At 34.8% G+C, this 12,269-nt stretch overlaps 1 protein-coding gene across 1 annotated transcript in view; it reads right to left on the bottom strand.

The window, feature by feature from the left end:
- Window positions 1-652: 652 nt before the first annotated feature.
- The window catches only part of FEZ2 (fasciculation and elongation protein zeta 2), a 27,447-nt gene continuing 15,830 nt past the window's right edge, over window positions 653-12,269 (bottom strand). The window contains exons 7-9 of the mRNA XM_017746658.1: window positions 11,246-11,321; window positions 8,980-9,045; window positions 653-2,787 (exon numbers count right to left, since the gene is read on the bottom strand). Coding sequence (XP_017602147.1) covers window positions 2,771-2,787; window positions 8,980-9,045; window positions 11,246-11,321 — 159 coding nt within the window. The 3' untranslated portion in view covers window positions 653-2,770. The remainder of the gene's footprint in view (window positions 2,788-8,979; window positions 9,046-11,245; window positions 11,322-12,269) is intronic.

A 12,269-nucleotide genomic window follows, 5' to 3' on the forward strand; every position in this document is an offset into this window, starting at 1 on the left:
CAGCTTCCAGGTGAAAAGCATGCACAAAGAATGCCAGGGTAGTCCACTCTGGAAGCAACAATGTGAACAGCTATGGTACTAATCCAAGTTAAAGGCTACGATTACCTGGCACAGTCAACAGCAGATGTTCTTCTTCATCAATTTCTTACACCAGCTGAGAGTCCAGCTACATCTATCACCAGAAGGGCACCAATGTTGTTTTCAAGTTTTTTCCCTTAACCAAAACCACACAATTTTAGGACTCTTGACTACCTCTGACATCCTGGCCAGATAGCCCCTGACTCAAAATTCTACCCTATCCATGAAGCAAATAAACTTCAAACAAAAGAGCTGAAACACAGAAAAAGGGTTAGATAAAAGCAGACAAAGAAGTAAAGCAAGTGGTACAAATAAATTAAGTACCTTAAAACTCAATGACTTTAGGGCAACTTTGCTTCCAGCGCTCTTCATATCAAAATTAGAACTGATTTTCACAAAATCTCTGCTCAGGTATCTGTCAGCTGTTTTTGGGTGGCCATTTACAACTGTCACATGCTAAAACTAAAAAGAAGAATGAAATCCATCTCCCTGAAAGAATGCAAGATTCAATAATGGATCAGGAAGAAAAGGATGCATAGTAGAGACTACAAAGTACATAGAACTCAGCAGAAAAGCAGATTTGCATGGTTCTTTTTATTCAAATGTTTTGAGATCTATTTTTTTAAATGTACATATATAGGTATACATATAATACTTGCCACATTTGGCAGCTGTTGTTTATGCATACAAGGTAAACAGGTACTTTTCATACTGAAATCTTGTTTAGTCTGATGAGAGGCATGAAATTCCCAAGCAGATGCTTAAGTCACTAAAGCTGTTTCTGGTCTTTATTTCCAGTTTCATTACTTTTAGTAGTTTGTGACTTTATGTCATACAAGATTTGTTACAAGTAACACAAACTTTGACAGAAGTTTTTCTGTTGTTGTCCTTTTTTTTTTTTCTTCTCTTAATTGTTGTTTATTTTGTTCCATCTTGTCACTTCAAGCCTCATCAGGAGATTGAAGCACCTCTGAATAATCTCACACAGAGACATGGTGGGTTTCACATATGCACCTTTTTTAAAATAAAGCAGGGTCATCCCCTTTGCCTATTTCCAGGTATCAACAGTCAACATCAAGAATTTCTATACAAAAAGCATGCCATAATGAATGTATAACACACCAGCTACAGAAATAAATGGCAGCCTTCTTTTTAGAGAAACCACAAATGAATTAAAATAAAGCAACAAAAAAACTTCTTCATATATGACACACTTAGGGAGAGGATCTATTTATTCCTGAGCAGGCTGGCAAGTATCCATTGGTGGTCAAGTGGGGGAGAGGGAGGAGAAAAAGAATTTTAAGCTGAAAAAGGCACAAAAGACAAAAATATTGAGGCCTTTAGAACAAAAAAAATGCACTATGAGAACTATTTTCAAACCATGTTGTTTTACTGATCAAAATCGTATTTGGTGATGACGATAAAGCTGAACATGAAGGATGACGCAAGGTATTCAGGTATTCTTTAACAGAACCCCTGAAGACTTTAGATGGAAAAAACTGAAGAAAACACGTTTGTCTCTTTAGAACCTTATATTCCAATGCCTTCAGATATTCAGTATATGTATCTGGATGAAGAAACAATAAGAACTCAAACTAGAAAAAAGTGGTTGGGTTTTTTTTTGTTTGTTTTTTTAAATTAGTACTCCTTACATTTAAATCTCATCTTTTAGACTGGCAAAATTACTTGTGACAAGTATTTAAAGTTGAGATTATGGGGTACGTTTCTTTTACAGGATTTGTAAAATACATTCTCATCTGTTTCAATGCAGGTCCATCATCACAGAGGAGACAGTGCATACAATTTACAAGAGAGATTTGTAGTAAAATCCAGAGATACGCAAAACCAAACATCTCAATATAATACTAGCTTGGAAGTCAGGTGCAAGTTTTTCAAACTGTACATGTATTTTTAAAAAGATACTGCCTTTTAAAATGTTTATATATCGAAGCATTTTCATTAAGATCAAACACTTTTTAAAACCAGTAAAATTATAGCAGCAATACGGGAGAATATCTAAGCCACATGAACATTAATAACTAAAATAAAACCAAACATGAAATACTACATAAGTCAGATGTTTGTGTTAATACCAAGAACAAGTAACACGCAATTACTTATGTCAAACCAGGAAATCTGGATTTGTTCATCTATGAACAAATCTTGTATAGTTCAAGGCTACCATTTACAAAGCAGTGTTGATTTCTGACTTTCAGAATCACCTTCCTGGAGTGTCCTGGAGAACTCACTTGAATCTTAAATTCCAAGTCTGACTAAGATTGTTTTTTAAACTTTGTTTAGGAACTAAGGATGCTTTTAAATACTGATTCCTTAAAATGAGGCTTATTTTATTTACACTATTCAAAGTTTACTTTTCCTTCCAACAACAAAATGTGCAGGAGGATTTACTACATGCTATACAATGTAAAAATAGACTTTAAAAAGTCAGAACAATGCAAGTAAAACTGTACAATGTTTGTTCCCTGCTCCAGTTCATTGCACTATTAAGTTAAACTGGATGAGTTGTCATGCCCAGTTGACTTACTGTATAATCAGAAAATCCACACACACAGAGGAGGTAAATGAATACTGCTTTAGGTATAGAGCCAAATGAAAAAATAATATGAGTTGTATCCAAGGAAAGCTTCTCATCACAGAAAGGAGCATGGCTAATTCTGAAAGGCAGCCCTCTTCATGTAGGACACAGAACTGCAAAAAACCACAAATACACATAGATAAATATCAGTGGAGCTGGTCTGCATAAAAATGTAATGTATATACTAAAATACTTAAATATTGGATTCTACCCTATTAGTAACACAGTAAAATCTAGTAATCAACTGAAACTGGCAGCTAAGTTTTCAGCCTCTCTCAAAAGTTAAGGAAGTGACACAACCCACTATCTTTAACTAATATTATCCAGAAATGAGTTAACTAAAGGTCATGTCTTAAATAGTGCTTTTTAAAGTGTTATATCTGAAAACAAAATATTAAATAACAGGTGACGCATGCAGTTATATTTTAAAAATATGCACTGACAATTTGAGATTCTAACTCTACTTTCTAATTCTGGTGCGTGTACTAGAATCACACAGTGGGAAGATAAGACATGTCCTTCATGTGTTTCTCATTCCTGTTTCAGTATAAGACACAAACCTCAGAGCAATCCAGCTTTCAAACCAATGCTAGCACAACACAAAAGCAAATAAAGAAGTCAGGTGTAACAATTAAACAAAAACTTCAAAGGCAAGAAAATAAAATGTTCTCATTATCTGAAATATTTGCATAATTTAAATAGAACAAGGTGCAAATTCTTGCTTCGTTAAAACAAAAAAAAATATTTTAAGTTTTTACTTGAAAGATCAGTTATGAAATAGCAAGGTGAAAGATGGACAATTATTCTGCTTCCATGACATCTACATTCAGAAAAAAAGAAGAAAACAATACTAGACATTTCAGGCATTTTACTAACTAGTAATGTATAGCGTATTATTTTTAGCACTCTGTCACAATTACTGTTTGAGGACAACTGGAAAACAATACAGCTTAGCAGTAAATACATCTTATAACAGTTTACAGTAATAACACATCTGATTTCAAAGGCAATCATTTCAGCTGTAAGTACATACTTATATATTTTATACAACAGTTAGGTAAAAATTGTCCTTGTACATGAAGCTAAATCTTCACATTTTGTAAAAACTGGAAGTACAAAAGTACTAATCTTGAAATAACATGTCTAGACGTGATACCAGACAACCTACCCTAACACCTTAATTCTGTGTATACACCGGTTAACATTTCATATATATCACCGATTTGTTCCGGAAGTAGCTAAATTAAGGAACTCTTGCTTCCAGCAGATTTTGTCAGATATTCTTCACTACCCATATAGCAATAAAACAAGATGATTCCCCTTCCCACAATGCTGTCCTCAGCTTCTACTTTAAACCTGCTGTGAACTCCATCCCAGCAGGCACTCCCAAGTTCTCATGGCTCCAAACAGACTGGAGCCCCTGCATGTGCATTCAAGTAGGTGAATACATCAGACCCAAGCAGATGTTGGCTTTTCAAGGCAACAGCTGTCAGCTCAATACAAACAGCAGTTTCAGTCCTTCTCCTACCTAGATGCTGCTCCCTACAGTATTTCTGTTACTCCCACAATACTTGTTTCTGTCTTGTGGGGTTGAAATTGGCAATTATTATTTGTGAGATTGAAGACAAAAACAATTGCACAGAGGGATTTTCTTCAGAACGCAACCTAAACTTGCCATACTGCAAAGATTACAGGTGCAACTACACTATATATAATATATATAATACTATAAATATAAATACTAATTTTTATAATTTGTAAAATATACTACCTGCATTATTGTACTCGGCAAATTAATCATAATGAAGAAAGTCATTACATTATACATGCAACAAGAAAGACTGAAAGCTTCTTTAAAAAGAAAGTAAAAATTCAATGTGCAGTCCATACAAACACACTTTCATTAAAGGATATGGTACCTATTACTGTTGCAACACCTAAAACCAATGCAGCTACAAGGCATGACACAAGTATCTCCATCTGCTTTACAGCCTAACTTGTGCACAAGAAACTTGGTTTATTTAGGTCTTTCAATGGACATAAGCACAGTGTTTTCAAAGCACATTGTATTTGTTCAACCATCAAAAAAGGTCAATAGAAAGATGAGCACAAACAGCATTTAAATACTGTGACCTTACGAAGCTGCCAGCTTCAGTCCAGAAGCGTGCTTGCTAAGGTAAAGAATTTCAGTCTTGGTTTGGTATTTCTTTCCCTGTCAGTAATTCATTCCCCTACCCTGTTTCAAATCCCAGTTTCTCCTTCATGACTCCTAGTGATAAAATGTAATAACAATATTGATATATTAAAATACATCCAGAAAAAACTAAGCACAATTGCAAATGCTGATCAATTTCATGTTACCATCCATTTTAAGGTCTAAATCTATAAAATATAATGTAAATTATATGCTAGTGGGAGAAGAACTACAGTTCACTTGCAAAGCAAATCACTAATTCCCTTTCATTATTGTTAAGTTCAGGATAGAAATGTTCACTGAAAAGTAAAAACAAACAGAACCTCACAAAAGGAAAAATATCCCCTTGAAAATAATTAGGCTGCAGTAAGAGCAACATGAACAAGAGAAGGTAAGCTGCTACACTGTACCACTCCTAACAGGGTTTGTACTTAGTCTGGCTTTGGGATACTTACCTTTGAGGAGATACTTCTTACAGAAAAGATCAAGGGGAAAGCTGAACACCCCTGGAAAGAGGGACTTAAGCATGACAAGGAAAATGATGGTATTTTTAACATTTGGGGGGACACAAGGGGCAGTAGAAATTGGGGAAAGAAGATGCTTTAAAGAAAGCAAGCACCAGAAATATTTTCAAAACTCATAATCCTATTGAGAAATGCATATAGAGTGGTTTTTTCCCCTAACATGAAATGCACTGAGTTGTTCTTTTTAATATCTTTATTACACTGGATTTGCCCACACCAGGTTTTGAGGATTTCTACTTCCAGCATTTCAGAAAGATTAGCTGGTTATGAAAAATAAAGTGCAAGAATGATCCATAGTAACACAGAAGGTCAATAGCAGATCTGGCTGCAGAACTGTCCTTCAAGTTCCTGCTCTTGTCCAAACAACTTTACTCATTCATTATGAAATGAAGATAGTGAGTATTAGACAACACAGAGGAGTCTGCGTGTGTCTTCCCACATGATCCAAATTTCAGAATTATTTTGGCATTTAGCTCAAGTTATTCAAGATAGTGAATTCTACAAAACATGTTGGAATTCACAGAAAATATAAACTTATTTCACTATCTTCAGAACACCAATAATGTGGTAAGATTTCTTGTTACATCAACACTTATGCTCAATCTTATGGTTCCATTTACCTTTCCATGTTCACAGCATTCTTCTTTTATTTGTTCCTTTACACTGTACCAACAATACTTTGGGAATAATCTTTTTCCTGACATTTTTTCTTCAGTTCTTGCTTCTGAACAATTAAAGCAACTTTTCAACAGTGCCCACCCATATCTGGGCAAGTCTATTAAACATTCTGTGGACAGTCATAACACCCACATAAGACTGCATATTCTACTTTTTTACATACCACAGAATAGCAAGACAGTGCTGCTTTAAAAAATAATTAAGAGCTTGTTTGTAAGTTTCTTTTTCTGCTCTGTAAAACAGAATATAAAGTTTGAAAAAAGGTTTTACCAGCGCAGTCAGATGCCAAACTGGATTTCCCATAAAGCTACACATATCCTAATGTCACATGTCATTTACTGTCTGCTTTTTTTTGTTGTAAGATTGGAAAAAAAAGATCCTCAAAGGAACATGTACTTAACAGATTTTAACAGAACCAAGTACCTTTGGTGATATAATTCACACATTTCAAAATTTCATGTCTGATTAAAGCTTAAGAAAAAGCAGTAAAATCCATTCAGTGTAAAATGAATACAATTACCACTACACCATACGGATTATTATCACTGGGCCCAGAACTTCTTTCAGAAAAAAAATTCAAACCCTAAATCTTAAAGATTTTTACCTTGCCAAGACATTTTTAATCTTTACAGTGAAGAGAGCAGAATCCTCAAAAAGTAGGTCACTCCTTTTATTTTGGAATTTAAGAATTGGGTTAGAATTTCAGGTATGAAAGCTCACCTGAACATTGATCTAAGTGGTTGTAAAGAATTCAACCAATCTCCTTTTAACTAACTTTAAAAATAATGTCTAGACAATAGACAGATGGCTGGGAGTATTTTGTGCCATGAAAGCCTTGCTGGAATTTAAGGCCAGAAGTTTTAGCAGCAGAAAAAGAGCAATAGGTTACAACTTCAGAAACAATTGGAAGACTTTGCCTGTGCCATAGAATAAATCCACATTACCAGGTTAACACTGTTAGCTGAGTTATAAATATTTAACATAATGTCAGCATAGCATATAAAGTTTAGTTAAGGTTACACTGAAAGGAAAAGTAGAATTCTGTGCTCACAACTCCTTGCCACTGGGCACACAAACCCACAGAGGATGAAGAAAGGCTTGATTCTGTTCACTAAGGAAGTGGTAGCTGAGGGGAAATTGCCTTTTCCTTTCACTATGAGTGATGTGGGTGATTACTCTTCATGTTCCCACAATTTGTGTTTCACAATTTAAAGACAGCAGTGTTTGCATATAATGACCTGTTTGACCCAAGACACTCGATGGATGATGTTTTTGTAATTGTTGCATCTAACTAGTAGAACATCCCTCGTGACTTTTAAGTAACAAGCATGCAAGAGGCAGGAAGGCACTTCAATTGAAGCTTACTAGGTCATCTTCTCATATATTCAGGTAATCTGCTTTTATAAACTTTCTTTGCTTATAAAGAAAATTTCTCCATTTCCCTAAGATGCCAGTTTCTTCTCAATATCCCAGTAATCTGCAAGTTCTTCTGGATAGCTACATCTAAAAATAAGAGCAGACACTGTGAAGAGCACTGTTAAATCCAGTCACTTACTACCAGATGTATTAAGAAGAGCAAATAGTTTTAATTACTGACAACAGTTCATCTTCTTGGGTCAAAGATTCTGCTTCACAAAACTACAGTTTAGTACCATCACCACTGATAAAACCTTGACCATGTTCCTACATGGCTCACAAGCAAACAAATCTGTCTAATTTAGGAAGAATTTTTAGAAAGAGTAACAATGGAAAAATCAAAGGAATCAACTGAAAGGACCTCTGCATTCTTATTGTATGTGACATTTCTTCAACCCTGCACAAAACTTAGAAACGGGTCTCTTTCAACATGAAGTCTGTTGGAGCTTCCAGAATACTAAATGGCTTTTTTCAGCTTTTCTGAAGTGACAGAACACTATATGTCACCCATCATTTAAACCTGGAAGTGCTTTCAAATATCTGTGAGATGAGATTACGAGAGTGACTGTAAGTTTGTGTAAGAAATACAAAACCCTTTAAAAATCATATGGAGTGAGTTAAGTCAAATGATAGTGTATTTGAAAAAAGGATGAGACTTGTAATGCATGATACCAAAAGAAGAGAAAAACTTTTGCAGCATCTGAAAAGCAGCATATCATGAACATTTTGGCAGCAAACAAAAAGGCATCCATCATCCTTCTGTACAGCTATTTGTTCAGATCTTGGGAGTTTGATGCATTTGCTAAACTTTAAACACTTAAGAAAATTGTATCATATACCAAGAACTAAGTAAGAACATAAGCATTAGCAAGATCTAGGCAAAAATGAAGTCAGACGAAAAACATTTAAAAATAATCTAACAACATGGAAACTACCTGGAACAACTCCTTAAAGCTAAAGCAAGCAGTGTTTTTCAATGTCTGGCATTCTATTAACATAATCAATGCGTAAGACTGGAGAATAAATTATTCACACAAAAACTTTCGAAATAAAATCCTAAGAAGGTATAATAAGTAAAATAAATACTTTTTACTATTGATCAGAAGGTAACACTTGAAATGAAGCTGTAAGCACTCTGCATAGCAAATGCATTATTACCATGGTCAGTTTGAGTTCCAATACTTAAAAAACTGTACAATGGAAGATTTTAACTATACCCATTTCACTTCATAAGCCAGACTTCTTTGCTCCTGCTGATGCCATTAAGCAGTTTGTTATATTTTACTACCACAAACAAACATGTTTTATTTATGAACTGTACGCTCAGAAAGCTTGGACAAAATAGAACATAAATGAGAGCTGTGTTTGATTGAAAAGCAACATAATTCATGAATGCTGTAGGATCACTATTTTCAAAAACACCTTTTAGGTACTAATACCATATATGTATTAATTTAGCATCAAATAAAAACCCTGCTAAGAATCATACTCACCCTTTAAAATATAGTCTGTTAACAAGCTTGGCACTTTCTCGCTATCCTCTTTCATGGCATGAAGAACTAAAGTATGAAAAAAATAAATCAGATATTTAGTCATAAATTAAACACAATACTTAAAAGAAATAGCATGGAGCATTTCCAAGTACTCATAGAGATATTACTACCAGATGAAAGAAATCTCTTAACTGAAATATGGGAAGATACAAGACACGTCACATCCCCTCCACCTTTCACTTGTGTAATTCTCACCCAGCTCCACAGTTCATGGATGCAAGAGTCCCATTTCATGTGGTTAATTATTACAGTAAAATGCCATCAGTCATAACAACAGCAACAACAAGAAGAAGCTCCTCCTCCCTATAAAAATTCTCACCTAAAGAAAGTCACAACATCCAAAACTAAAGTATGCTAACAAATATTGATGGGCTGGAAATCTCAGGCCAGAAAAGTATGCTGCATTTCTTAACTATCTTTGATCATTACCTCAAATAATGGGATAATGCTGTGAATGATTCTATGGAAATATCAGTGGTGCTTATTTTCCTCCCTGAAATGGTGAATGTTATCTGTTGTAGCTTAGAAAAATCTTGAATACATGACTGAATTTGGCATTAACTTAGAATAATGCAAAAATGCCATTTTTGTGACATATATGGATAGATCTTGTCCATCTTTCTGATTTCTGAAGAAGGAAAACACATGGACAAGCTTGACTGGACACATATAAGCCTGTCTATCACTACATGAAGAAAAATGATGACTGTTCCTTATAAAGCACTCAGGACATGATGGACAGAATCAAAAATACAAAATTATACTGAAAAGCAGTATTTAATAAACTCCAAATTCCTCATATGAGACTCTAAACTCAAATTATAACAAGTGTTTTATTTCTAGTTTCATGTTGAAGTAAGACATTAGCGTTCATAACTATGGAGTAAATCACAGCTTTGAAAGAGAAACCAACTGGGCAACCCTAAACACCTGCTTCACTGTCTGCCTTATCAACAGCAGAGACAGGGCGTCACAAGTCTGCAACTGAGTCAGAGGGTCAAGTTCCAACCAGCCCACAAAAATCAATACTGTTAATACTCTTTACAATGCATTTGTGTCAGACATTTTGTTAATAAACCATCAAACAACACAAAATGTTTTTAAAAGGCTTTTACCCATGCTTAAAAGTGTCAAGTGAAATTTAAATATGGCAAGAGGAAAAAATTTCTTTGCAAGAATAAACATAAAATGAGAAATTCTTTGTCATAAAGTAAATATGAATTAACACCTAAGGCTGTAGAAAAATAAAGGGAACTTTAATTCCTACTTAAACATTTAATTTACTCTTGAATTTATATAATATTTATTTTCTCTTTCCAGGAAACAACCAATGAGCCAACCAATTTACCACCCCTCAGCCACCTGTGGAACCACAGAACTGTTGCTGAAAATCACCTTAAGACATAGTGAGATTCTCCACTGAGACCTGATCAAACACATTCTACCATCTATTTTCAAACTGTTCCTATAAACATCCAATGAAGGAGATACTATTGACTCCTAGAGATGCTCTGTTACATTAAATCACCTTAAGTAATTTTTTTAAAAATACAACTTCGATTTCTTGCAAATTAGAATTAAAAAATCCCAATGAAATCAAACAACTAGAGGACTTACAACTTCAAATAATTTTGAGGATCTGGGCTAAAAAAGGTGTGAAGAATGGGGAAGTCAAAGCATTGACAAAACTCTGTTTGGTTTGGAATTCCTACTTATCAAAATTTATGAAGAACAAAACCCCTCCACGAAAACCACAGAGAGAAACAGGCTATTTTAAAGGCAGTCAAGTGCAATCATTATGGAACTAGTCCTAAGTATCTTGACATCCACTCCATTTTGTCAAAGTCATTACAATAACCTCAATAAAGCACAGCAAATGTAAACAAATAAGGATATATCAGGCACTGTAAGACCAAACTGTATGCTATGCAGCCAACATCAAAATGTGAGAACATTTACTTCCTGATACATGCTAGTTTCTGGCCTTCAGGGTTTCAGAGAACAGCTAGGAAACAAACCTACCATGAAGGCTCAGAACACAAGCTGGCCAAAATGTATGGTTAAAATCATGCACTTTTACATACATGCCATGGGATAAGGGGGAAGAGAGAACTGGATGGATTCATTGGCTTTGAGCAACTGGAAATACAAAACTGAGGAAAAATACAAAAAGGAGGAAAGGATCAGTGGAATTTCATATGCTCACTTTTGGTTAATGTTTGAAGATCTTCAACAGATGGGGGTCCATTTTTCTTCTCATAAGGAATGACGGTTGTTAAGTACTGTCAAACGAAAAACAGTTACTTGGCAGTTCTTTCATGCAACATTGTTGCTTGCATTTTGTTTTGTAAAAATTGTATCAATTGAAATTGCTAGCCATAAATAATCATCTTTCAGAATAGATTAAGATTTTACCTCTCCTATCTCAGAGCTTTTATCACAGAAACCAAAAAAACCATGTTTTTTTCCAAATTATGTGGCTGCCAGAAGTCATGCAGCTAACTGTCCTCTCTGCAGAGAAAATTATGCTGCCCCACAGTTAGGTGAAAATGAAAACAGATGGCTTTCACCTTCTGCTGCTATACACTTCCAACCAAAAAAAGAACACGGCAAGCCTAATGAAACTTAATACCCCAGAATTTGGAATTTGATCTAAATTATCAGTTTTAACAGTTACGTGTTCTAACAGATTGTTTCAAACCAACTCCTTTTTAATTCTATTTACTGAAATCTTTAATTCTTGTCTGCTTCAAAAAAAAACCCACAAAAAATTTCTTAAATCTTTCAAGATTTTCATACCTGCAGTGCAACTAAGATTAATTTTCAAATTCTTGATGTAACCCTGTTGGTCTTTCATTACACGCATTTTAGGCAACATCTTACTTTGCAGCCTATATGAATGCATATTCTCCTTAAAGAGGCCAGAATTTCAAAAGTACTAAAATAGCTGGGATTTTTCACAATGGAAAAGCTTCCCAGAATTTCCCTCAAGTCAATTTTTAAGAATTAAACAGGAACTTTATTCTGGGTTAACAGCTACAAGGCAGTAGGCAAAGTAACCCTCAATGTCTCATTCGGCTCAACATACTCGCAGTTCTCCAAGCATCAAGCAGCAAACACATTACAAACAAGGTACAAGGTCTCCTCCTCTCCTGGTAACAGCCCTTCAGTGAGAGTCACGTGTAACTCAGCCTCTGGTGGAGAGCTGCACTTCACACAAGGAGACCGAG

Source organism: Corvus brachyrhynchos, unplaced genomic scaffold (assembly GCF_000691975.1).
Source record: "Corvus brachyrhynchos isolate BGI_N302 unplaced genomic scaffold, ASM69197v1 scaffold70, whole genome shotgun sequence".
Classification (NCBI taxonomy): domain Eukaryota; kingdom Metazoa; phylum Chordata; class Aves; order Passeriformes; family Corvidae; genus Corvus; species Corvus brachyrhynchos.